Raw genomic sequence first — 25,947 nt, forward strand, 5'->3', positions numbered from 1 at the left:
CAAACTGCCGTTTGTAGCTATATTTTTTCGCTTCGGAAATTAAGGGGAGGGGGCGCACCGGGCGCAACTGCTGGCAATTACTGACAGCAACATCAGGAGAATTGCATAACGATTAAATGCGAGCGAGCGAAGCGACCGAGCTTGAAAATTTTGACATTTTACAGTCCCCAAACTGCCGTTTGTAGCTATATTTTTTCGCTTTGGAAATTCGGGGGGGGGGGGGCGCACCGGGCGCAACTGCTGGCAATTACTGGTAGTAACATCAGGAGAATGGCATATGGCGGTTAAATGCGAGCGAGCGAAGCGAGCGAGCTTGAAAATTTTGACATTTTACCGTCCAAAAACTGTCGTTCGTACATGTATATTTTTTTCGCATTGGAGGGAGGGGGCGCCCGGTGCGCCCCCTGGATCCGCCACTGGTAGTCAAGGGTGTCGGTTTATGTTCATGATTGGGGGAGGTATGACCAGCGAGGGGGCGTCGAAGTGACCAAGCGGGAGAAGGATGTCCAAAATCTGCACTTTATATAGAGCATCCCCTAATTTGTTTGTGTTTGTGTGTGTGTTTCATATAGGTGGAAAAGTTAGGAAATAGCCAAGGTCAAGTCTTATTATTGGCAATGCAAGGCATTTTAATATAGACTAGTATGTAAAGCAACACTGCAAAATCAATGATCAAGCTTTGATAGCAAATGTGTACAACCTATCAAACATTGCGCAACATTGCAGCGACTCTTTTTGCCATTCCGATATTCTGAGTACACTGCGCACATCCTGCTTGTATTCAAAATGCCAACCAGGAATCGCGCTGAATCACAATCTTTTGTCGTCTCGGGGCTTTTTGAACAATGTTATACCTCTTTAATTATAATATGGTTAAAAGAAATCTTAGAAAAATATCTTTTTTTCTTGATCATCCTTTCATGTCGATTTCAAAAGCAGTTTACTACCCTTGAATTACTATTTTCGTAGGTTTTTTCTCTCTTTTTTCTTTTTTTTTCTTTTTTTTAATCAGCGGATGAGGGGGGGGGGGGGGGACACGTGCCCCCCCTCCCCATGCCCCCGTAGTTACGCCACTGTTCCTAGACCTAGATATCTAATGAATTTTAGGCGCAATAAAGTCATCCAACCACAATTTGTAGACTCACACTCAGTTATCTTTCAGTTTTAACTTTCAGTCATTGAAAAAATTCATATCTACTATTACTAAAGATTACCAAGTCCATGTGCTATTACTAATTACATTGAGTAGCAAGTAACTTGCTACTCCCAGAGCTTCCAGAGCTTGCTGCTTCCAGTAGGCTACTATACTGACTGTACTTGGTACTAGTAGTCAGTGGCGTATCTAGGGAAAACGGCGCCCGTGGCAAGCGCGAAAATTGCGCCCCTAATTTCTGAAAAAGTGTTCAACCCCAACCCCATCCCGGTAGGGACTTAAAAAAAGTCCTCATGATATGCTTTTTGAAGCACTTAAGAGGGGTCTTTTGAGGGTGATCTATATGTATAAATAGGCAACCCTAAATTTTGATATATTTTGGCGAGCGAGCGCAGCAAGCGAGCCGAAAATTTTTATATTCAGCTTTATACATAACATGGAATTCTTGTAATTTTTGGTTATTAAATCTTCGAATTACAATTCTAATCATAGTGGCGGCCTTATAGATAACGATTTGTACCAACAGTGTCCAACCCCATCCCGGTAGGGACTTAAAAAAAAGTCCACATGGTGTGCTTTTTCAAGCACTTATAGAAGGGGTCTTTTGAGGGTGTTTTAAGTGTAATAGATATTGAAAAATTTTGGCGACGAGTGCAGCGAGCGAGCCGAAATTTTTTGTATTTCAGCTTACAAAACATGGAATTCTTGTCATTTTTGGTTATTAAATCTTCGAATGACAATTCTAATCAAGATATAGTGACGGTCTTATAGATAACGATTTATACCAACAGTGTTCAACCCCAATCCCATCCCGGTAGGGACTTAAAAAAAGTCCATTTGATATGCTTTTTCGAGCACTTAAAGGTTTTTTTTTGAGGGTGATATAAAATCTGATAAATTTTGATAAATTTTGGCGAGCGAGCGCAGCGAGCGAGCCGACAATTTTTGTATTTCACCTTACAAAACATGGAATTCTTGTCATTTTTTGGTTATTAAATCTTACAATTCTAATCAAGATATCATATAGTGACGGCTTCATAGATAACGATTTATGCCAACAAACTAAGGACTTGGAAAAATACTCTGAATTACTATCCGAGTGAGTGAGCCGAAATTTTTATATTTCCACGTCATCATTACGTTTTGTTCTTCTTATTTTTTTTTTCGGATAAATTTTGGCGAGCGGGCGCAGCGAGCGAGCCGAAAATTTTTATATTTCAGCGTTACAAAACATGGAATTCATGGAATTCATGTTTTGTTTTTATCTTGTTTGATTTGGTTTTCTGTTTGCGCGTCAGCTTCGCGCGCGGTGCAGTAACGTAGTATTAACACGTACTGTACACGAGTTCTTTAGTGCGTATGATATTATGTAACTCCATAATGTATCATCATCCACACAAACATTAAAACAAGGAAGAGAGAGAGAGAGAAAATGAACGCAAAAGAAAGGAAAGGCGGAATTCAAAACGGAAATAAAAGCGGTAAAGACAGCTTTTGTTTCATTTGTCAACATCTAAGCATTGCTGAAGAGGGGTGTTGAATAGCTCAAACACCTCCCTTTTGCCCAAGGGGGGTGTTTGAACACCTTACACCCCCCTTTTGGCAAAGGGGGGGGGGGTGTTTGAACACCCAAAACACCCCCCCCCCCCCCTCGGTACGCCCTTGCTGTGCTGCATCAAGGAGGTGGGAAGAGCACCTCCCTGGTTACCACCTCCCTGGTTGCATGCAGCTAGGGTGGTATTCTGTAAGCGCGATCCTTATTTCGATCCTAGGAGCGCGCGTAGGACAGAAAATAGGATACCCTTAGGACAGGCAAAATCGGTATTCTGTAAGCCTGTCCTAAGCCTATCCTAGGACAGTCATTTATGAATAATGAATATTAATGAGGAAAGACAGGACACGCCCGGCGCAGTATCTATAAGCCAATCATCTGGCTAATTTTACGCAATGCGCGCCCGCCAAGATCTACATTGCTCAAGAGTGCGCTTCATGCAGCTCTACTGTGCGAGGATTTAAAAATTCAATGTATTGCCAGTCTAATTTTACAGTTAAGAATTAATTTTGATTATCAAAGCTTTAGCACGCACTTAGCCCACCATAATAAATGTGACCTTACGAGTTCCATTAATTTGCATTTAAAGTTTTTGCAGAAATTAGCTCAAATTTTGAACTTTTGGAGGATGTTGGGGTAAACTGGGATATCATCACTGCATGCCAAACTTCGCCATTAATTCAAAGTTATTATAAAATATATAAGATTTTCTTAAATAAATATAAAGAAGAATAATGATAATAGATGCACACACAGACACACACACACACACATGCGCTCACATTATTCTATGATCGATATGCTTGTAATAATAATGTCTTGCTTATAGTTACTGTTTGTCCCACTTAAACCAAACCAATGTTCCACTTCTCCCAGGAAAAAAAAACCACAATGATAACACAAAATGAGACTTATAGGAATATGTTATAGCGTAGCAACCCGTTATATGGCTAGCATCAAAAGTCTTTTGGTCCGATACATGTGTGCCCCATTCTAAATATCAGAAAGTTATTCGAGAAACTTCATCAAAACACAATTTTTGTCCCACTTAATTCACCCCGTTAGCTCTCCCCTATCTTTTGGTAGTATAGACTTACATGCAGGGCAATGATAACAGAATAAATAAAGGAGATTACTGATAGATTAGACAAAGATATAAACATGGAGCTACTATAGCTCCATGATATCCTTGTATACGGGTGCTGTTCGTTATTCCGAAGGTTCGCTATTCCGAAGGTTCGTTATTCCGAAGGTTCGTTAATCCACAACACACAAATTCTCCATACCTAGAGGTCCGTTAATCCGAAAATGAAAAAGGGTTCGTTAATCCGAAAATGAAAAAGGGTTCATTAATCCGAACATTTGTGGCGTTATTTCGAAGGTTCGTTATTCCGAGGTTTTGTTAATTCGAAAATGAAATTCGGAATAAAGAACCTTCGGAATAACGAATCTTCGGACTGGAAGAGCCTTCGGAATAACGAACCTTCGGAATAACGAGCTGTAACCGTATAAACACGTAAGTTCACTACATTTTGAAAAAAAAAATGTTAACCCATGCACATGGACTGTTAGGTCACCGGGTTGCGTCAGACACTACGTACGGTACGTCTTAACAATAATGTGAGCGTATATGGATCGTTGCGTTACTAGTACTTTATATGGCCGGCGGAACCGTGGGGGCCGTGGGGGCTCAGGCCCCCACACTTTTTGTGCACCATACAAAGAAAATACATAAGGTGTCATCACTTTGGGCCCCCACATTTTTTTTAACCCGGAAGTACGTAAGTGGCACTAAATAGAAATAGATAGAGATCTTGAAGTGTGCGGAGCGCGGTAAGGTTATGTTTTTCCAATGTAGACCTTTTTTTTTTTTTATTCGCTTGTCAGCTGAAGAAACCCAGAAATGGAAAGGGTGAGAGGAGCTGAGGACTTTTTTTTTTCTTGTTAGCTCCTGAAACTCGGAAGTAGGCCCCCACGCTTTTAAAAACGTTCCGCCGGCCCTGCTTTATTCTTCACGCGACCTAGAAGCACACTGCGTACGTTTCTTTTTCTTTGGTTACTAGATCTTCATAGCAACGACTTCGAGGGTCACGTAATGTGGGCGGCGAAGGTAGGCTATATACTTGCACTGCATCCGCATGACGTTCGGGCAGACGTTGAGCATAATAATAATGATAACAACACTAATGTCAATAATAATAATAATAATAATAATAATAATAATAATAATAATAATAATAATAATAATAGCAATGATAATATTAATAATGATAATAATTATTATCATTATTACAATATCAATTGTGACCATGCACCTCAAAACGAACATAAAGTCGCACACACTGATTTTGCATGAGGACTGAAAATGAGTGAAATGGGTCAATGTAGCCGAACTTCACTTTTTCATATTTTCTGAAAGAGCGGGTCTTCTTTTACATTATGCTAAAATTTCTTATCATAAAACGGGCAGGAAAGTGTGTTTTTTTTTAGCAGTTTATCTCAATCATTTTTTGGTAGAATAGTGTGATTAGGTGTGTCTTTAGAATTCCTTTTTCATTTCAGAAAAACCTTGTCCACACTCTTCACTTTCAACTCTAATAACTTTTGAAAGGACACTGCTACTGCTTTGAAAGTTTGCGTTAATTATAGACAGAATGTGTTAATGACGCATGCTTAATTTCAGTTTAATCTTATAATCCCTTCATTGTTGTTACTCTGGTGGTTTACTTCCTGTTTTTTGTCCCATTCATCCCACAGCCAGCACGGTTTGGTAAGGATTAAGCGCTTGAATAGACACTGTACTTCAGAGCCTCTTTTCTCAGTTCACAGTCTTCCTGAGTTTGTGCTTTCTTTCCAATATTTAGATAGGTTAGGAGAGTCCATTTGAGTTGAGTTATACATGATTTTAAAGCTTAAAGTCTGCTCTTTCAGAATATGGTCTTCACTAAAAATTCATGTCTGGCGACTTTTTGTCTGTTTTGAGGTGCAGGGTCACAATTATAATTATAATAATAGCTTTTGTTGTTATTGTGTACATAATGTACTTTTTATTTATTTTGTGCCGAATAAAATGAAGTGTGAATTGAATTGAAAATGGCGAACAGCAAACAAATAAACACATACCAGCTAGATAAAGAATACAATTGTTTCGAATATTATAGACTGCAGTTTTAGAATCCTCAGTATGAGAGGAACAGATAACTCTGTTATACGATTCATGTATTTATTTTCTTGTTCATGAACATACAAAATAAGAGACGGGGTGGGTCGTCAGTAGGCCTATATACGCAATAGCCCGGCATAATCGCCAGAGAAAGATTGCCTAGAGGCTATCCTTATTTTTGCTCCTAAACTTGATCCTACTCGTGCTTACAGAATACCACTTATCTTAAGATCTCATTAACATCTAATTACATCTAATTAACATATCAAGTTACGCCCCTATCCTAAACTGGGAGAGAAATAAGGATCCCTGACGTCACTATCCTATTTCTCCTCCTACGCGCGGTGTTACAGAATACCAATCGCGTATTTAGGAGCGAGAGCTGTCCTAGGATCCTTACAGAATACCACCCCTGGTTGCCATCTGCTTGTATGGCTACTATAGTAGTTCAACATCCGAAGCATGCATTACGGTCGATATTGCTCTACATGCATTGGCGTGCGAGAGAAGTACGCGAGCGCTGCTAGCGCTGTTCAGCAGTATGCTCTCGTCACGAGGCGGGCGTGCGAACGTCATGGCTCATGCATACAGTATGTAGCCTATAACCTCTAGGTGGGGATGCAGCTGGTCTGATGCGACGAGACTACGAACAGTGGATGCGCGCGAATACACCGCCTATGATCCAGTTGTTTGTCGTTGTTTTCTTAATTTTTTTTTTTTGAATCGGTGGCAGTCTTCTTACTCGGAAAAAAAAAAAAAACTGCCACCGATCGTGGCGCCTAGCGGACGCGGTAGATGCGTCCACTGTTCGTAGTCTCGCCGTATCAGATGTATCGCTTGGCAAAGACAATTATCTCGCTGCATCATACGTTTAGCTTAACAGCAAATTACAAAGACAATAACTGCATTCTCCACCTAGATTATAGGCTATGCAATACTAGTAATCCATCATGCTGAAATCATTATCACCACATTTCTTTTTCTTTGTTTTTTTGTTCCTACATCTTTTTCTTGGGAGAATTTCAGGGGGGATATTTGTACAGGCCATCCCCCCCTCCTTCAAAAGTGGGGGGGGGGGGGGGATATATCCCCCCATCCCCCCGGGATTTACGCCCATGAATACGTGTACTGGTTAATAGTAAACTTAACGTTGACACCTCATCCGAGTTGCATAATACACAATCGTATAGTTGGGAGCGCTGCCACTATTGCATGTATGAAACATGCGAACTTTCAAATATCATATAATTTCACCATTTCATAAGCGATTTCATGAAACTTCTACCATTTTTAAAGTGTTTACCTGATTTTACTCGAACATGTATAATGCCAGTATTATGATAGAAAGGACTTGCACTTTGAAGAATAATTATGAGAAGAATATCATACTATCTTGCAGACTGACTAATATATTAAATGAGGAACAACGCTGGAAAAAAATGACAGGTCACAGAAATTTACAAATTCAGATAACAAAATGAAATGCATCAAGGTTTTGAACGTGGGAGATGATTAGAATCGATGGTTATGTGCCTGTGATCGGGGATATACAACGTGATCGTCGGGAAAACATCTATTTGAATTTGATCGATACAGAAATACAAACAACAAAAGAACTCAAATGCCACTATCTGACACGCCTCTGCAGTCATTCGTGATATTAGATTTTGCACAATATCATCAGTATCATGTATTTTTTTTTTAGAATCTCTATCGTTTTTATAATCGAAGTGAATTTTTGGGACGACATGTTCTATACAGTCTTCATACCCCAACCCCCCCCCAAAAAAAAAATACAGTCTAATATTGTTAAAAAGTCCTTAAAATTACGTTTGATTTGTGTTATTGCAAAAGTCTGTGCTGATTATGCGTTCGACCAAGGTTGCATTAAAATAACTGACATGCATGGTATACATACTAGGCTGGCGGAAGGACAAATCACAAGAACACAAACATTTAATCAAATTTATCGTATTATGAGTGTCCAAATCAAAATATGGCGTGCGATTCATAGTTGCAGAAACGATAATGTCTGGAGAGTTGCTTTATATTACCCTAGTATAGTACAGTTGTAATGCAGATGCGCGATGCGACGTATAAAATACACTCATATAAAGAAAATCAAGATATATCTCATTAATTTCATTTCATTTTCTTTATTACCCCCCCCCAAAAAAAAATGCAATTACGATAAAACAATTACATTAAACACATAATATGTACATTGCATGATAAGTCTCATCACATTCTGTTTTCAGGAATACACTGATCCACTGTGTCATGACTCAACTTATCTGAAATTCTGAGAAGAAATGACCCATTGTTTAACAATGATTGTTAACTCTTCTTTGCAATCTGTGTGAGGGGATATATCATAGAATCATGTGGACTCTCTTAATAACTTTGAACCCTCTTTCTATAAAACTGATTTAATTTATGTTTTTGTGGGTTTTTTTTTTTCTCCTCTCAAATACTCGGCCTTATTATATATGCGATAATCAAGTCATGTTAATTTTTCCTATAGTATACGCTTATAAAGCAAACTTAAACATTGACTGCATAAAGTAATAACAATAATAACACAACGAACAATGGACTAAAGAGCGTTTTCTAGCAACTTTGAACATCTGAGTTCCCAATCAGATGAGTTTTCAATTCACGAGTATATAGATAGGCGAACCTGTTAACAGGTGTCAATTACAACTCTTAAAAATTCGTGAATATTGCACCAACTCGTAAAATTTCGTATTCGATTTTTCAAATTTGATTAATATCATATCAAAGTGCTCATTGGGCCATGATTAATGAGAATCAATATTGAAATCCTCGCAAACAAAATGTATTCCCAATGTTCAGGGCCTTTTTCGTTTTCATATCAGGTAAAGAAATAAGGCAATGCACTGCGGATTAGATCAAGTGCTCAGACTTTCTATAGCAGAGATCACGCCCTAGACAACAACAACAACAACAAATCATAATGCTGTCTAATCTTTTCTTTGATAGGATAAAACATAAATATAATATTGACTGGCCTCGAGGGAGATACCAGAAAATATTGCCCCAAACTGAAAGAATATTGCCCGAGTCGAAGACGAGGGCAATATTCTTTCAGTGCGGGCAATATTTATCTGGTATCTCCCTCAAGGCCAGTCAATATCATAATTATAACCTACCCCTATAGGTAAATTAGGAAAATATGTGAATACGGCTATACATATGATATAGATCAAGCCACATTTGACTACCTGTAGATCATTACCAACATGTCGAATAATTGAAAAATTGTTCATCAACTGGATATCATTGAACTCCAACTTCAAAGATACATATGTAGTTGTAACAGGCGAACTTCAACATCTGAACGCTTTTACACTTTATTTTTGCTTCTGTTTCAACTTGGAGAGTTGTACTAACTGATGGTCACTGAACTCTCTCTATGTATTTCTATTGTTTATATGTTCGGTTATAACAAAATTCCGATATAACGAAAGAAAACTGCCGGTCCCGAGGATTTCGTTATAACGAGAGTCCACTGTATATGTGAAAACCCGGATGCTCGTGATATGCTCTAATGCCGCCAGCTGAACTCCACGACCCTGCAAATTACCAACTGTAATTGCCTCGCAAAACTACCTCGTATAGGTAATAATTCCTAAAGGCCGTGTCACACCATAACGCGGGCTTGTGGCAAGGAGGTAGTTTCCAGCACGTATAGAAGATTTTCAGCGGGCGAACAAGAATGTTTGCAATTTTCATTCATGCCTTGTCATACCGTACGGGGGAACTTCTGCGGCTTGACTTGCGGGGAAACAAATTTACTCCAAGGAGCTCTCCGCAGTTGGTCCGCACCTGACAGTATCTAGCGCGTAGTTGCCCGGAGGTGCTCACGCAAGTCCGATTTAACCGCAGCCAAGTTTTGAGCATGACCAAAACTTTTTCCGGGTGAGTCGCGGGAATGCCCGTAGAGGTCCACGCAGAACGCCAGTATGAGATGGCCCTTAGCGGCAGTACTTCCCAGGCAATTCCCACGCAGGTACTTCGCAGTCCCGTATGCAGCCAAGATAATGAAATTCTGTGAGATTTCAGCCATTCCATTAGAGGAATTCCTTCACTAAGTTGTCAGCCTCCACGCGACTGGTACAAAGGTCACACAGTATACTCGCAAACGCGTCCAGCAAGTAAGACACATGCGCTGACTCGCACAAATCCTTTTCCGCCCTCAGGAATGTCCGGTATGCTAGAAAATCCCTACACGTAACAAGCCCGAGTAGCTTGCCCGGAAAGGTGTAACAGGGCCTAAACACGGTTGCGGGTAAAAAAATAATATTATGCGTGCGCACCTCCGGGCGACTACTTTTGAAATACATGCTAGGTACTGTCATGTGTGGATATCTACAACACGCGCCATGCCCCAATCTGTGCCGTCTTAAAAAAAAAAAAAAAAAAAACGCCTCCGGGTAGTCAAAATTGTTCTTTGCAAGTCGCACGCAAGGCTGGTGTGACACGGCCTTAATATCAACCTTGCGGATAATTTATAGAACTATAGTTGATTCTTGTCAGCAATAGAATTTCAGAGTGATGATAAAGAGCGCCATTGCAATGTGCAATGAATCTACCTATTTTAATCTGCCTGCCGTGTAAACAGAGACCACGCCTCACTTTATGTCGGCCCTATCAATCTCACATTTGCAAACAAAGTAAATGAGGCAGACCCCTATATGGAATCACCCCAACACTAAAACAAATTTTGAAAAAGATACTAAAAAAAAACACAACCCACAGCCTTACAAGCATGTTACTAAACACTAATGGGCATGGCTGATGAGGGGGTATCTCTCAAAAGAATACATCTCGATTTGATATTAATAAAAAAATATAATAGACAAACTTTCTTTTAAATTTAGGGGACTATAGACCCCTACGTCATTAATTATTTTTGTGTTTATTCGTGGATTCCGAAGGGGGAAAAAGATTTTGAGTGACCATAAATCTATCTTTATAACAAACCAGTTACATAACCTTCATGTGTACCCTTTGATCTCTTTGGGAATCCCGGCAAATTTCAGTGCTGAAGTGATAATGTACTAGTTGGTCTACTTTGAAATGAAACCCAAAAGACCAAGGAGGTTTGAGAAATGGAGTAACAATTCACAGTCTCATTCCCTTTGATCCCATGTTTCATACCGCCACTCAGTGCTAAACTGGAGCTGCCTCACAGATAGGAAGACAATATGATTCATTGTGGCATTGCATCATGACTCGTCACTCTCAAAGGAAGATAATTATGTCTTTATGATGTTAATTGCTTTTTGCCGTCCCTTCTTAGAAAACAAGCGGCACATTTATAGTACAGGCACGGGGATGTGCAAATAAAAATTGTACAAAAATTGATGAAATGAAAATAAAAATTACTCGTTTTTACATGACTTTACACGAATCTAACAAATAAATGAATAAAGGACTATAATACTCGGAAAATAACATATCAGTTTCATTAATTTTGTCGGAAGCGATCGGAAAGCCAGTGATGATAAAATCGGCTTTGTAGTGAGAGTACAGTTTTCACGACATACAGCTCAGGTTTACATTTTTGCACATAATCTTAGAAGGGATTTACTTTTGTTTCATAATAATATGCTTTATCATTAAGAGGTTGAACGTTCATTCTATTTGACAAATAAACAAGCAGAATAGACGATTGCTCCAAAAGACGGCGGCATGGAACTCTGATCATCAAAAGGCACAAATGCACCTGTGGAATTCTTTTGTGCATCAATAGAAAAAATGGCAGCTGCTTGAATAATTACTGCCAGTTGGAACTCTGATCTCTTAAACCTCCTTGAAAAGACCAGGAAGGTGAATGTCTCACCTCCCTGGAAAGACGTACCGTAATCTTTCGTGTAACCTAGGTCTGCGGTCGAGTATTCCACGGTCTGGTACTGTAGTACTGCATGCAGGTGACCACTTACTTTACACGTTATCTCAGAGCGGGTTGCTTTGCTGCCCTCACACGGCAAAGTACGTAGGTGCATATGCAGCAGGCGCCTAAGTGCATGGAGTACGCGGAGCTGAAAACTGTGAAATGTAGCAAGTATTTACGATAAATTAGATTAATGTGAGCGATTTGAACGATGGACCGAGGAAAACTTCCTCCAAGAAAGCCTCCGATCAGAAGAGGTAAATATCGCAAATAGCATCAATCAAGTATTCGTGTATAAACGTAGCATACTGTGAACGTTAGCTTTCGCTCTCATCAAGTCGCGTGCGCGTGCTTTCGCCTTTGGCAGACTGGCAAAACAACTTACGAGAGAGTGGGTTCATGGGGTTACGTACTCGTGCGTGATGAGGTATGGCTGTTCTCGATCTCGCTTGGTCGGGCGGCAGGCATTGCCAGCATATAATGCATGCATGTATTTGTCGGGACTGAAGAACATCAACGATCTAATTCTATTATGCATGCCTCTTCTTACAAGTATGCATATGTGCTTTACTTAGCACTAGTTTTGCCTTTATAAAGCTTGCAAATGCTGCTAGCAAGTCGAGATAATTCGTTGTCTTCTCAACCTCCTTGTGTTGTGCTTTTTTTTTCTTTTTTTTTTTGGCTTGGGCTCGAGAAAGCGAAATTTGACTTTTGATGAGATCTCCTCTTCTCGACTTCTTACTTAAGTCTAGTTCTTGGCCCCTGGTTGCGAGATCGAGAAGGCCAGATATGTAAATTTTTACAAGTAAGGAGATGGATAGAATTTACCCTGGCCCCTTTCCATTCTGTTTAAAACAGAATTCATAGGTTAGTACCGTATCATACACTTACACTTAAACAGTCTCAACAAGTCTTGCACAGTTATCTGAGTTAGAGGGAATTAGATCTGGTCTGCAAGAATCTTCAGCTAAAATTTAATTGAAGGAAGCAGACTTCACTAGAAGAAGAAGAAGAAGAAGAAGAATTATAGCTTTGTGTTACAAGCAGTCCCAACAAAGTTTTCAAAAGACCTCAAATTAAATTTACTTGATGATTTTGTTTCATAGGTCTTCCACTGCCAGGTAACATCATACCTCTGGGAAGCAAAGGACGGCCTGACTCTGAAGCCAAACCCTCTTCGTCGCATTATGGAGACCGCAAGAGAGTGGCAAATGCCCCAGTGCCAAGTCACGTCATTCCTCCAAAGACAAAACTGATGGGACTCACGCCTCTGGGCAGGGCAGGGCCAGAGACTGGTAGAGCTACGTCCAGTGCAGTGCACAAACCTGGGATCAAAACAATTGAGGGTAAGTTCAACTTTGTGCTCAGCTCTGAATATAAAAATTTTACATATTTGTTTCCCACACTTGACATGGAGTGTCGATCAGCTAATGGTTTTCAGGTATCAAAAATCTTCCTTGGAATCATGATATTTTTTTTAAAGTAGTCAATACTCGCTGAGATGAAAGTAAATAGCAATACACCACATTTGTGATCTCCTTTTGCTCTTGATGCAGTGCAACCCAAAGATCTGGTTGATCGTGTTTTAGCTGCCGATGATGCAGATGATGATGAGAGCATTGACAAAATCTTGTGTGGCGCCCTCTTGAGTTTGAAGTCAGTACGAGCAAAGCCGTCGCCTGCTTTGTACCTGGGATTGATGTACCTTGTAAAAGTCAAACCGATGTTTTTTGATTCGCCGAGTGTCATTGAGGTAAGACTGAAAGTATGATTGTCAGTTCAAAAAGATGCATCAGTGTCATGTTTTCCTCCTTACCTTCACAGCTATTATAACTGAGCGCTGTGTTATAGTCTTGGAGTGTTGTATTCAAAGGTCAACTAGCCTTTGAAATTTTCTTAAACCATTCTTAGCAAAAGGATCAGTTACAGACCCTGGAATTCATCACTACCATTACTGTATACGCTGTTATTTTCGCGAGGGTTTAATTTTCGCGAATTTTGCGAATCACAGGTGGATAGCGAATTTAACAACACGCGAATATTTCTCCATGCGCTTTGTTAATAGAGCATTAACGAAAGCGTTGGTGTCGATTCGTTAAAACAACATCTCGCAAAAATGTCAATGACCTCGTCATTTCGTGAAAATATCTGTACGCGAAAATAACAGCGTATACAGTATTTGTACATTATTCTTCATAGAACCATTTGTTAGATGAAATATGACTGCAATGATACTAATAAGTCACCGATCCTTTGGATGTCAAAGCTTTATGCTGTGCAGATATGTAAAAATATGTGTGAGTGTGTTTGTATTCATGGATTTGTTGAAAGTTTTACCACAGGCAGTCCTGTTAGGTGCCTTTACAGAATAGTGTGACATCCTCTTAACCCAATCAATCAGAGGTCCTTGACCTTTGGTTAATTTCATCATGTCTGATCTTCTGGGAATCCTATGGTGTGAAGGCATAGAATGTAATACTTTACTGGGTATACTGTATTTTCTTGATGCATTGACTTCTAGGCAACATGCTCCTTGCTGAAGAGAGACATTGGGATGAGTTTCAAGAGCAAGGGAAATCCCCTAGTGTCTGTTATGGCCTGCAACCTGCTGATGCATGCCTTCGTGTATGAGCACAATTGGCCTGATTCCTTTGTAAAGGTGAGCAAGCGGTTGGAGCTGAGTGTGATGTACATGTATGTCCACAATGATGCACGCTTCGGTCATTATGTTACCTGAAAATGTATTTCCAGTAAAACATACAAGTGTTGTGATATAATCTCATGTATATGCATGGTTCAGTGAAGCCTTGTAATGTTTTCATTGTCTTTTTGACAGTCATAATCAAATGTGTGAAGATGAAGCAAGAATGTCATTGCAAAGGTACTTTGAAAACAATGATGAGTCTAGTCCATTATGGCAGCTGCCTCACATTTTTTGTAAATGTTATTTGTCTTGGTTTTATGTCAAACTAAAGTTTGCCAAAGACTAAAGTGAAAGTTAAATCTTATGTGATAATTCAGAACTGATTGCCTGTTTCACAGTTACACACTCCATAGCATAATCTCCATGGTGAAGAGGGTCAAAGCACAACTGATGCATTTTTCAATTGCATTGGTGCTTTGATATTCCCCCTAGGAGAAATGATTTCTTAAAGAATTAGTTCTCATGTAAGTATTAATTGGTCTATGACTTATGACTGCCACTGCAAATAACCACAAATCTCGCTTTGTGTTCAGGTTTACCTCGAGGATGCCCATGGGGAGAGGGTGTGGGTGGACCACCCTTACTGCAAGGAGTTTGTGACCAACCTCCAGACAGCATTTGGTACCAAGCAGGCATCCCCTCACCTTCAGCTGGCTACTGATCCCCTGAGGGGCAGCTTGACAGACATGTCTGGCAGTGAGTCACTACACACTCAAACTGACTTATATGGGTATTGCAAGAGCTAAGATAGTAACCATGGCGATATCAGAGTCAGTTGCTAGAACTTTTCTAGACCCTCTCTTTGCCTCACATGGGAGATATTGCTGGGGGAAAACAAATTTGGTATAGTGGTATTCCATTTCCTGTCCTTTGAATTTGCTTTCATGCTCATATTGCAAACATCCTTCTTTGCGTAGTGTGAATAAATCAGGTACCATTTTAGTCATGACACATCGTTTCGTCTGAGCATATTTCTCACAGTGTGTGATATCAATATTGAACTGTTCCTTTGGCCCATTAATTCTTTTAAACAATAGGTGTTTTGTGTTCATTGTATTGTGCCTAGCTCACATTGAGAGTTAAAATATAAAAGTCATATAATGGCAAAGGTGAGGATGACAGATATTGGTTACTTGCTGTTTAGCCAAAAGATGTCAAAGATCTGAAAGATCAAATACCTTTTTTTTAACATGTTGGTAATTGCCTTGCAGAAATTGTCCTTTTTCACAGTTGTGTGAAGATTTAATCCCCTGGAACCAAAAGACCTGGTTGTACCAAAGTTTTGGTAAATACAAGGTCTTGGAATTAGATATATCCTCAGTTGTACCATCTCCAATATGATATAATGTTCTATCATCATAAATCGTCTTCAAAAAGTTTCAGGAGCATTTAATTTTCCTGTTCTCTTGTACATAACTGTATGTTATTAAGGAAGGTTGCTTTGAATGATTATGAAACTTTTCAAGGTATACCATGAAAGTCATGCTGGATGACCAGGCAAATGCCCTTGTCTTTGTGTTATGTTTTAGAGTGTAGTTTTAGAGTGTGTCATTCAATGACTTTTTTGGTTTAACTCAAAATGTGAGAAACAACTGAATGTTTGAACCATGCACAGACATCATATCAATGAAAATATGTGAGTGTAGGGATATGTGAAAGGTTGTGTGATATAGCCTCAGTGCTGTCTGTCCTCTTTCTCTTTGGCCAGGTGGGAGTCCAAGCCGAGATGATGATGGAAGCCAGTCCTCCACCCCCACCCTAGGGTCCGAGGAAGGAGACTTAGGGTTAGAGTCACATGAAACCACGCCAAGGTAGGATCAACAAAGCAGCATGACATGCAGTACCATAGCAAAGGATAGCTTTGTGACATTATGTCTTTGTTACTGTTGGCAAATTTTACCTCCTGCACTTCGTCTGTAGTGAATTGTGCAAGAAGGTATCAAGACCGAAAGGTCACTGACTGGTTCATTGGCATACAGTGCGCTTCTGTTATAACGAACACAGTTATAAAGAAATTCTGGTTACTATGAAATAAAAATCCAGGTCACAAAATTATTGGCTCTATGTGTTTTAGATTATTTGTTCGTTTTAACAAAAGCAGTCTATGGGTCCTGAGGACTTCGTTATAACAGGAGTCCACTGTATATTCAATATGCAGCAAAGCAAAAGTAAGGAGCAACATGCAGGGGTCTTAGAAAATTTAACTTTTTTAAAAAAAATGTCAAGTAGTTCTGGAAAATTGCTTGGATTTTGCAGCAAATCCTTACAATGCTTAAATTCAATTACTGGTAGCACTGTATGGGGCTTGTGTGGGGGCTATTAGTTTGGGAAGATTTAAAATGAAATCCAGGTCTTTATCTTGTATAGGAAAACGTTTCTGTTTGTTTTCTTGTACTCTGGCTGTCCTTTTTGCCCTAAGGAATAGCAAGCAGAACCTTCTGACTGGTAACTGTACAACATGGAGTACCTTTATACTATGCTGTTATAACCTCTGTAATGTTTCAATGTTTTTGAAAAGAAAAATCCTTGGGAGTTATTTTAATCCTTTACTTTCAGCTTTGTGACTGTCCTGATTAGTCTTGCTTAATCACAATAGGCAATAGGAAAATTGATATTTGATGACATTACTTGTTTGCTCCAAATCACAAATTATGTGTTTGTCATACCGTCACAATTATCCAAAAATTAAATTTTGCAAGCAGTGTGTAAATAATTTGTAGCTAAGGTATTTGTGTTCATGACATGTATGGAACAACTTTGTACAATGGGAAGAACCGTCTCCCTACTCTTAACTTCTCATGGCTGTTGCTGATATACAGGTATAGCCTCCTGAAGAATGAGATAGAAAAGGATGTGGTGGCCTTTGTCCGAGAGCAGCTGACCCGAAGACAGGGGATGGACACACCAAGGAACCTCCTCAAGCTACTTTCGGCCACCTGTGGCTTCAGTGAAGTGCGTTTGCTGGTGTCCCAGCGCCTGGAGATGTGGCTGCAGAACCCTAAGGTACTGTTTCTTGCATTTTGGTAAGCATTTCAGTGCGGACATGACGAGAGTGCCTTGATGTACACCTTGTATGTGTGGTATTTTTGGTTGTTGTTGATTTGATGATTCTGTTGAAGACTAATCTAGGCAACCATGTACATGCTTACCTTGAAAACTGTTATGCACAACCCATGTCTGCTTTTGCTAGTTTTGTTACATTCTGACTTGTGCTATTTTACAGTCAAAGGTTATCAAACTCGGCTTCCTGTGAAGATCAGCAGAATATATTCGTAACATCTCAAGAATATCATCTGTGGAAATGTAATATGCATATATCCAAATGTGTTTTTGTGTCTCCATAGTGTGCATGATCTAGTGCCAATGTCTTAGCAGGATGTGTGTGATGTATTTTTCTGTTAATCTATGTATTTGTGTCATCTTTTCCCAAACAAAACAAATCATGCAGCTGACCAGAGCAGCCCAGGAGCTCCTAGTCTCAACCTGTGTCAACTGCTGCACCCACAGTCAGGAAGACGTTGAGGTCATAGGTCATCTGATCAAAATTCGCCTCAAGACCAAACCTCTCATCAACCACTACCTCATGAGTATGAAGTGAGTGGAACACTCTGTACAGGTCACATGACTGGTCGAGTTTGTTTTTAATGTAACCATTTGGCAGACGGGCTAATAGTAGAGGTGTGGTTAACACCTTGTTCCATTGTTGCAATTTCATATTTGCTGACAATGTTGCTGTCGTGAAATTCATCTCTATAGAATTGTGGAAAAAGTTGTGGTGAATATTCAGTATCTCTGTAGAAAGCTATATTTTGGATACGAAAGTGTAGCTAAAAGAGGTGTGCGGTAACATGTACTATCAGATAGGAACCAAACAGGCTCTGTGATGAAGGTATGAAGTTAAAACTCGTTCTGTTTCTCAAATGACAATGTTAACCTTTCCTTAAGAACATTGGAGGATGTGCAAACTTGTGATGATGTGGCATTTTTCCTCTCTTCTTTCCAACCACAGAGAGCTACTGAGCCAGCATAAAGAGAATCTGCCCACTGTGTTGAAGCATGTGATCTACAATGAACTTTCAAATGCCCGCAACCCTAACAATATGGCACTTCTTGGTGCCCTGTTCCAGCATTCCCCAGAGTCATCAGCCAAGGTAAGGCATACCATGAACCTTTGTCTGTAGTGCTCTGAACACTTGTCAGTAACAATGATATTAGACTACCGTGGACTCCCATTATAACGAAGTCCCTGGGACCAGCAGTTTTCTTTCGTTATATCGAAATTTCATCATAACCAAACAAATAAACATTAAAAAACAAAGAGAGGATAATGTTGCAGCCTGAATTTTTATTTCATTTTAACCAGAATTTGTTATAACCATGTTCATTATAACAGGCGTGCACTGTACCAGACACACTGATCTGTGTGCCACAGGCCTGTGAAATTTGCTGTCAGGCCAATTACTGTGTGCTGTGTAGGCTCTTGCCAGTTTTGTGGCTGTAAATGCGTTAACACAATGTGATTCTTCTGATAATCCGTGAGACAATTCAATGTAAGTTTGATTTTAATAAAGTCTTCAGGATAGCAGTTTCCTTATGAGCATCAGAATTTGCTTTCTAATGAGAATTAGTAAACTTTCTTTAAATCAAAGACCTGGTAGCATAGGATTCATGGGTGGCTCGATTCATTCGCTGCCCATCAGGGTACACTCGTAAAACCAGTCAGTGAATGTGTGCATTGAAGCTTACACTCATCAGTAGCAGTTGACTCCAGTCAAGATTCTTTGGCTGTGTACTTACACAGAGATCAGTAATATAGCTGCACACAATTCATTTTGGGGACTCTGAAATATATCCGAGTTGGGCCAGCCATCCCACTCCATGGTATCCCCACACTACCAGGTCTTTAAGTAATTGAATGTGGGGAAACCAGTTGTCAAACGATTTATTGAGATTTAAATGTGTCATATGAGTCATCATATTAGGATGACCTATAACAAATTTCGTTAGTTCTCTTGGCAATTCTTACATACATACATACATGGAACATACACTGTTTTCAGTTTGTCTTCATTTCGTCTCCATGTTATGTCTATTTTTCTAGTTCCTTGCTTCAGTATTCCAAGACCTTCTCATGAACCGCGATGACTATCTGCGAGCTCTGAGGCCGCTGTTCAGGGAAATTGTCAAGTCCCTTCGGTATGACGTAGACTTCTTAGCATTTTGCCGAGGCCTGATGACAGAGAGAACTGACCGGCAGTTCACTGACCTCGATAAGACACTCAAGGTAAGGCTTTCAAATTTGTTAATTTTTTTATTCTTACAATGAATTTCTAAATAGCTATCCAAAAAGACTCTGTCCATGTAAAATTCATAAAAGTAGATAAATCTGCCCTACTTTAGCCAAAAGGAAGTAAGTGACAAATCTGCATCCATGATGATCCTGCCTTGAACGTGAATGACAAGTGTCCCAAATTCATAGCTGCCGTTAATCAGTCATATATCATAAAAGTTTGGGTTTGGAATGGGTTCATTTTGAGAAGCCATTCTTTGATCTACATCTCAACAAGACTGATTTTAGGCTTTGTTGAAACATGTGGATGCCATAGAGTTAGTTGTACTGATCACCTAGCTCTTAGAAAGGGCTTATTTTGTGAGAAGTTGAAATTGATGTCAGTTCTTCAAAGGTATAAATTATGATATATGAAGGACTGAGTCTTTGGCATATTGATTCCACCTTTCAAGGTAAAACAACAAAACGTGCCCAAAAGGATGTATGACTCAGGTTTCCATGATGTATTAGAAATTATACCTAGGTTTTTGTGGTCAATCTGGTTTCATTCCTTCTGAAGCCAATGATACATTTCCCCTGTTTATGTGTATACCTGTGTACTCTGATTGATACCTCAGGAGCGCATGTTTGCTTCACTTTGTGATCTGATCTGCCTGGCCTCACTTCTCAGTGTCACACCACAAGTCAGAGAGGTAGTGGCTGCGTACACAAGAGGGGAGAGAAAAGGTAACATTCTTTCATACATAGAAATGTATGCTTCAGATAGTCTCCAATAATATAAAGATAGACTACAATGGCAACCATTACATTGATCCTGCTATCATATGACATCATGTATGATATGTCCAGTTTCACTTGCATTCCATATTTCTTGAAAATATCTTCAACATTTCCTCACAAAGTGGCAATGAGTTTGGGGTTGTTAAGTACTGATGGAAGTCATTCCGCATTTTTTTAAACTAAAGTTGTAAGTCCTTAATTTGCACAAAATTCTCACATCATCTGCTATGTGATTGTAGCATACAAAACAGGTAATGGCCTCTCATTTTGTAGAGGTATGTGCATATTTCAATGTGTAACTATTTTTTACCATCTTAGGAACATAAAGCATGGATGTTATTAATCAAACTTATTTTTTATGATAAAGCATGCATAATAAGGTAACTCACAAGTCTGATAATGGAAGTCTCAAAAAAGGGAAAGGATCTAGAATCAATTTTTAAGTCAAAGCCAAAGTCTGAAAAGTCATCATTCACATTGTGTCTGAAGACTTCACTAATTTAAAGAAATTACTCAATTTCTAATTTCATCAAGTTAATTGCTTTAAATCTCTGTTTAAAAAAAAAAGATGTATTTTTCATTAGTTCCACATACAAGGGGAAATTTGTAGTGTATACATTAATGTTTTTACCAGTGAAGAATGAATACAGAGATGCAAGAATTGTGTTTAAAATGGACTTGTTTTCATTTGTTTGTCTGCTGTTGTTGTCCCCGCCCCCTTAGCGGCAGACATTGAATCTCTGAGGAGTTTCCAGGCTCAGGTTTCTGTAACACAGAGAGACTGTGTGTGGTGGATTCACACGATAGCAATCAAGATGTTCACCTTTTCCAATGGAGAGCTGAACAAAGTGTGAGTGTACAGACTGATTTGTGTGAATAATGTTTATCATGTTTGGAGAGGCAACTAGCAAAGACTTCCTGAAGAATAATGTGTCATAATTTTCCCTCTCTGTTCCTTTTTAACCTTTTCCTCTTCATCCTCCTTCCTATAATTCTACCCCTCATTCTTTCACTCTGCCTTCTTTTTCTTCTTCTTTAGGACAGTTTACACTAATTCCATAGTATTTTCTACATCTTGGTCCTCTATATCACAATATGCAAGGCTCTTTAATTGATACGTCTTTATTTTGATACATGAAATGTCATGGTCTTCATATGCTTGATAGTAGCTGTGTGTCTGTTCTGGAGTAAAACTGCTTTCTCCCTGTTTGTAGAATCCAAACAAACATTATGAATTGTTTCTTGTGACTTATTTGGTGTTGTTTCCCTTTAACCCTAGCATACAGAAAATGCTTTTCTTGGAGTCGCATGAGGTGTACTGTAGCAAGGACAACTGGCCACCAGAAACAGACAGAGGGTAAGATTGACTCATGACAGCCTGTTAGTGTACTGTATAAGTGGAAATTTTTGCATTGTTGAAACTTGCACGAAAATAAAGGCACGCAAATATCTTTGCTTGTCATGTGTTCCAGTAGTTGATGTTTTGATTCTGCGAAATTAAAAACATGTGAAACTCATTTTGCCCAGCTGTGTGCAAAAATATCCACTTTTGCAGTTTTGTGAAGTAATTCATATGCTTAAATGCCTGTGCCCGTGGTTGTTTTGGTAGCTGAGAAACACCGGGTACAGAGCACAAGTGTACAAGATTAACAATCTTTCTCCTTGTTCCATGATGATTGTTGTATGGAGTTATATGGAGCAGTTGTAACTAAAAAAAAAGAAAAAGAAAAAAAAAGAGGATTAAGATGTCACATTTACCATGAAACTGTTGAGAATTATAGTAGGTTTGTTCACCATTAGAACAGTTGCTATTGCCTGAATTATCATAGATGTCTAATGTCAGTACATGATGAAATATCACTGTAAAACCTATTTCAGTCAGTCTTATCAGTCAGTTTTACTTGTATAGTAAAGCGCAATAGGCTTATGTGATAACAGTAGTTTTCTCGTGCCACCGTCCCTCCACTCTGCAGCCTCCTGCTCTCCCTATTGTCAGAAGTGCCTGTGCAGGAAGACACACTCATGCGCCTGCTGGTCATGGGCCTGGAGAGGACCATTCCACTCGCTGCGGGGGAGGCACTGGACCTCGTGGACAAACTGGTCAAACGAGCTGCTGTGCTCCATGCAGAAGGTGCAATTCATATGACATATTTGAAATAGAACTTGCAAGCCCTAAAGCCAAATCAGAAAAGTAAACCATGGGATGAATATCTAGTAATTGCCACATTCTTGAGTAAATTTCTCAATTACTGCCATGGAACTTTTTACACCTAGTAGCATGTCTGTCTACCCATGCACAGCTGATGTAGGAATGGGATATGATGTTTGCTGTAAAGGGATAATGGTCCAAATTGTGTGGCAATGTCTGTGTTGGTAGTCACTGTCCTCTGGAGCCAAAGATCACCTTCTCCAAAACATGAGACCTCACTGCTGTGGTTTTGGATGTGCACAACAGTATACAAATATACTTTGCCTTGAGAGTTTTTGGTTAAAACTATGGGCAGAGGTGACCTGAGGTGCAGCCCTGAAGTGAATAGTTCTTTTCGATGCACTGAGGCACCAACGGAAGTGATGTCATTTTGCAAATAGTACTCCATGGAGTGTAAAACCTGCCAACATTCTGACATAGCTGAAAATACCTATAATCATGTGAAGCTCTTTCAACCAAGCACTAGAAGATAAATTTTGAATCCAAAATATGATAGTATTTAAGCAAGGGATATGTGACAGGCTTATGTGTGATGTCATTGGACTAGGCTTCTGTCATGTACTTAGTTTTTGTTTCTTCTTGTCTCCTTAGATTTCCTTGTCCTGAAGGTGGAGCGGAATGAACTGATAGACATCGTGATGAACTCCTGTGTTTACCATCATCCAGAAAACATCACTTTGCCTCAGGGGTAGGTGTGCAAAGTGTGTAGAAGGGGTGTCCTTTAGCTTAAAGGGATGGTACAGTATTGGGGGTGATGAGAATTGGGCTTTTAACTTTTTGCGAGACAACAAGAAAACACTTATGATATAGTACAGGGCATACTATTTTAAGAGGGATTCAAAGTTTATTTGATAAAAATCGGGTTTGGAATGACTGAAACATAAAAAAAAAGTAAAACAAAGCGATTGTAATAAAGTGTGGGTCCCACACTTTATTGGAATCACTCTTTTTTTTTGATATCTCAGCCATTTCAAAACCAATTTTCATCTAATAAACGTGAATTCCTCATAGAATTACATGCTCTTTCATATTTCATAAGAGGTTTCTCATTATCTCACCAAAAAAATGTAAGAAACCTGAAATTAGGTCTCAACCAAAACTATACGATCCCTTTAAGGATGGAAAATGGATCAATGGAATACGTTCTCAATTGACGGCATAAATGATTCGATGACTTTATGATGTATCTAAATAGGTAAATCAATCCTAATGTACAAGATAATTATGTACATATGTTATGTGAAATAAAAAGAGAACTACAGCAGTCATTTTGCAATATTCTGACACCTTACGGTCATGCGTATTAAATATTTGTTGTGTTGGGCTAGCTGATATTAAAGGAATGAGTTTGGTTGGTTGGTTGTTAGTTGAACTCGGTCTATGAGGCACAGTGTTCTCGTCATATCCACAGCTATCAAGCTCCCAACCTAGCCATTGCAAACCTGTACTGGAAGGGTTGGATCCTACTCCTCATCCTAGCAGCTTTTAATCCAGCCAACATTGGTAAGAACTCTTTGCAGAGTGTTTGTTTTCTCATTTACTCTGTGGCACTCATGCTCGTACAAACTGAGCCAGAAAAGAGACACTGGGACATTTGAATGATTACGAAGATAGATATGTGAAAAATGTGTGTAAGACACCCTTGCATGGATCAAAGTGATTTTTGTGCCGAATTGTGCAGCTTGTCTTCACAAGAGTGTTTAGGATTGAGAGAGAATGCTCCAAGGCAGGTGACAATGTGAACATTATTCGTCCTCTATTATTTCAGCTAATGATGTTCAGTAATTTTGTAGGAATTGTTGTAGCACATGGAGGATTTGTCGGTTTTGATTACCGGTACTTGCAATTGATTTTCAACTTTATTTTTGTGATCATTTGTATTGGTTAGATATATGATTTTCAATCAAATATTGAACTGTGTCTGTAGAAATAGATCAGTAAAGTGGGATAAAACCTGGATGAGTGATGAATTACATTGTAATTGATTCACATTTCAGATGTCTCTTTATCCTTATTGAGTCATAAAGATGATGATTCTGCTAACAAAATAGAAGTAGACAGATGTCACATACAACACAAGTGAAGATCTCGATGCATGATGTGTATGATTCACACATAGATGACCCTTTTTTAAAGTGAATGTGCCGATCTTGTGAGTGATTGAGATTATGTGTGATTTTTATTCTTCTTTAATGACAGGTTCTGCCGCCTGGGAGAAATATCCAATGCTCAAATACTTTATGGAGATGGTTATGACAAAGTAAGTGTTGATCTATGAAATCTTATGTCTAGAATCTTTGCACTTTTGAGACTTGATGAATTTATCGGAGTTTTGAGACTTGATGATTTTATCAGAGTATACCCCTGCAGAAGAGCAGTAATTTTCTTTTAAATTAAATATCTTTGTCTCATGAGATAGTATTGGTGTACTGAATCAGTGAGATGTGCTGGGAAGATACGGGTCTTTTATTCAATCAGTAATATTTGAAATAATGATTATCTTTTTCAGCAATTTCACATTTCCACCATCCATGTTGTCCAAGGATGAGAAGTCAACAGAGGAGCTGAAAAATCTGGAGCTGCAGGTGAGTGAAGAAGAGCTGTACAGTCTCCTTGATTCTGTGGGAAGCTCCCTGAAAAATCACTCATCTCTTCACATCCAGATAAAAGATTTTTGAAGTCTCCCTTATGTGCAATTTTTATCCATCTGTAAACTTCTTGTAACAAAGCAAGTATTTCCATGTTAGCATTTTGAAACCTCTGTTATTTTGATGTGTGGATGTTGGCATCCCTGGTGTAAGTCAGAGATGGTGCTCATTATGTTGTCTTGTACCTTTGAACTCATCCTTACTTGAATGGTATACTTCCCATTTCTTCTTATTTATAACCCGTAGGTGACAGACTTTTGTGAAGTGGGTTGTACAATGAAAGCAGAAATTACAGAGCTGCCATGTATCCCTGATTCAGCAGGAAACTTCCTGAAAACTTCAGTATTTCTTTACGTGCAGATAAGAGAATACAAAAACCTCCCTGATTAAAGAATTAGTTTTGCCCATTAGGTTGCATGTTATGTAGCATACTGTACAAGCATCACCCATATTGCTTTCTTGAATCTCCTTTATTTTGGCAGATGAATGTTGACAGCCCTGAGAGAATAATGTGATGTGAATGATTCT

At 39.1% G+C, this 25,947-nt stretch overlaps 1 protein-coding gene across 1 annotated transcript in view; it reads left to right on the plus strand.

Moving 5' to 3' along the window:
• The first annotated feature begins 11,912 nt into the window (after positions 1 to 11,912).
• Positions 11,913 to 25,947, plus strand: part of LOC139742607 (integrator complex subunit 1-like) — a 52,862-nt gene continuing 38,827 nt past the window's right edge. Inside the window, 18 exon segments of the mRNA XM_071653133.1 lie at positions 11,913 to 12,045; positions 12,895 to 13,134; positions 13,345 to 13,541; positions 14,310 to 14,447; positions 15,026 to 15,188; positions 16,201 to 16,303; positions 17,312 to 17,495; positions 17,941 to 18,086; positions 18,502 to 18,643; positions 19,594 to 19,776; positions 20,400 to 20,508; positions 21,286 to 21,412; positions 21,842 to 21,919; positions 22,536 to 22,693; positions 23,363 to 23,459; positions 24,183 to 24,274; positions 24,971 to 25,031; positions 25,281 to 25,356. Of these exon segments, the coding sequence (XP_071509234.1) occupies positions 12,000 to 12,045; positions 12,895 to 13,134; positions 13,345 to 13,541; positions 14,310 to 14,447; positions 15,026 to 15,188; positions 16,201 to 16,303; positions 17,312 to 17,495; positions 17,941 to 18,086; positions 18,502 to 18,643; positions 19,594 to 19,776; positions 20,400 to 20,508; positions 21,286 to 21,412; positions 21,842 to 21,919; positions 22,536 to 22,693; positions 23,363 to 23,459; positions 24,183 to 24,274; positions 24,971 to 25,031; positions 25,281 to 25,356 (2,340 nt within the window). The 5' untranslated portion in view covers positions 11,913 to 11,999.

This window comes from Diadema antillarum, unplaced genomic scaffold (assembly GCF_040938485.1).
Source record: "Diadema antillarum isolate AM-2024a unplaced genomic scaffold, OU_Dant_1.0 seq00001009_RagTag, whole genome shotgun sequence".
NCBI classification, from domain to species: Eukaryota; Metazoa; Echinodermata; class Echinoidea; order Diadematoida; family Diadematidae; genus Diadema; species Diadema antillarum.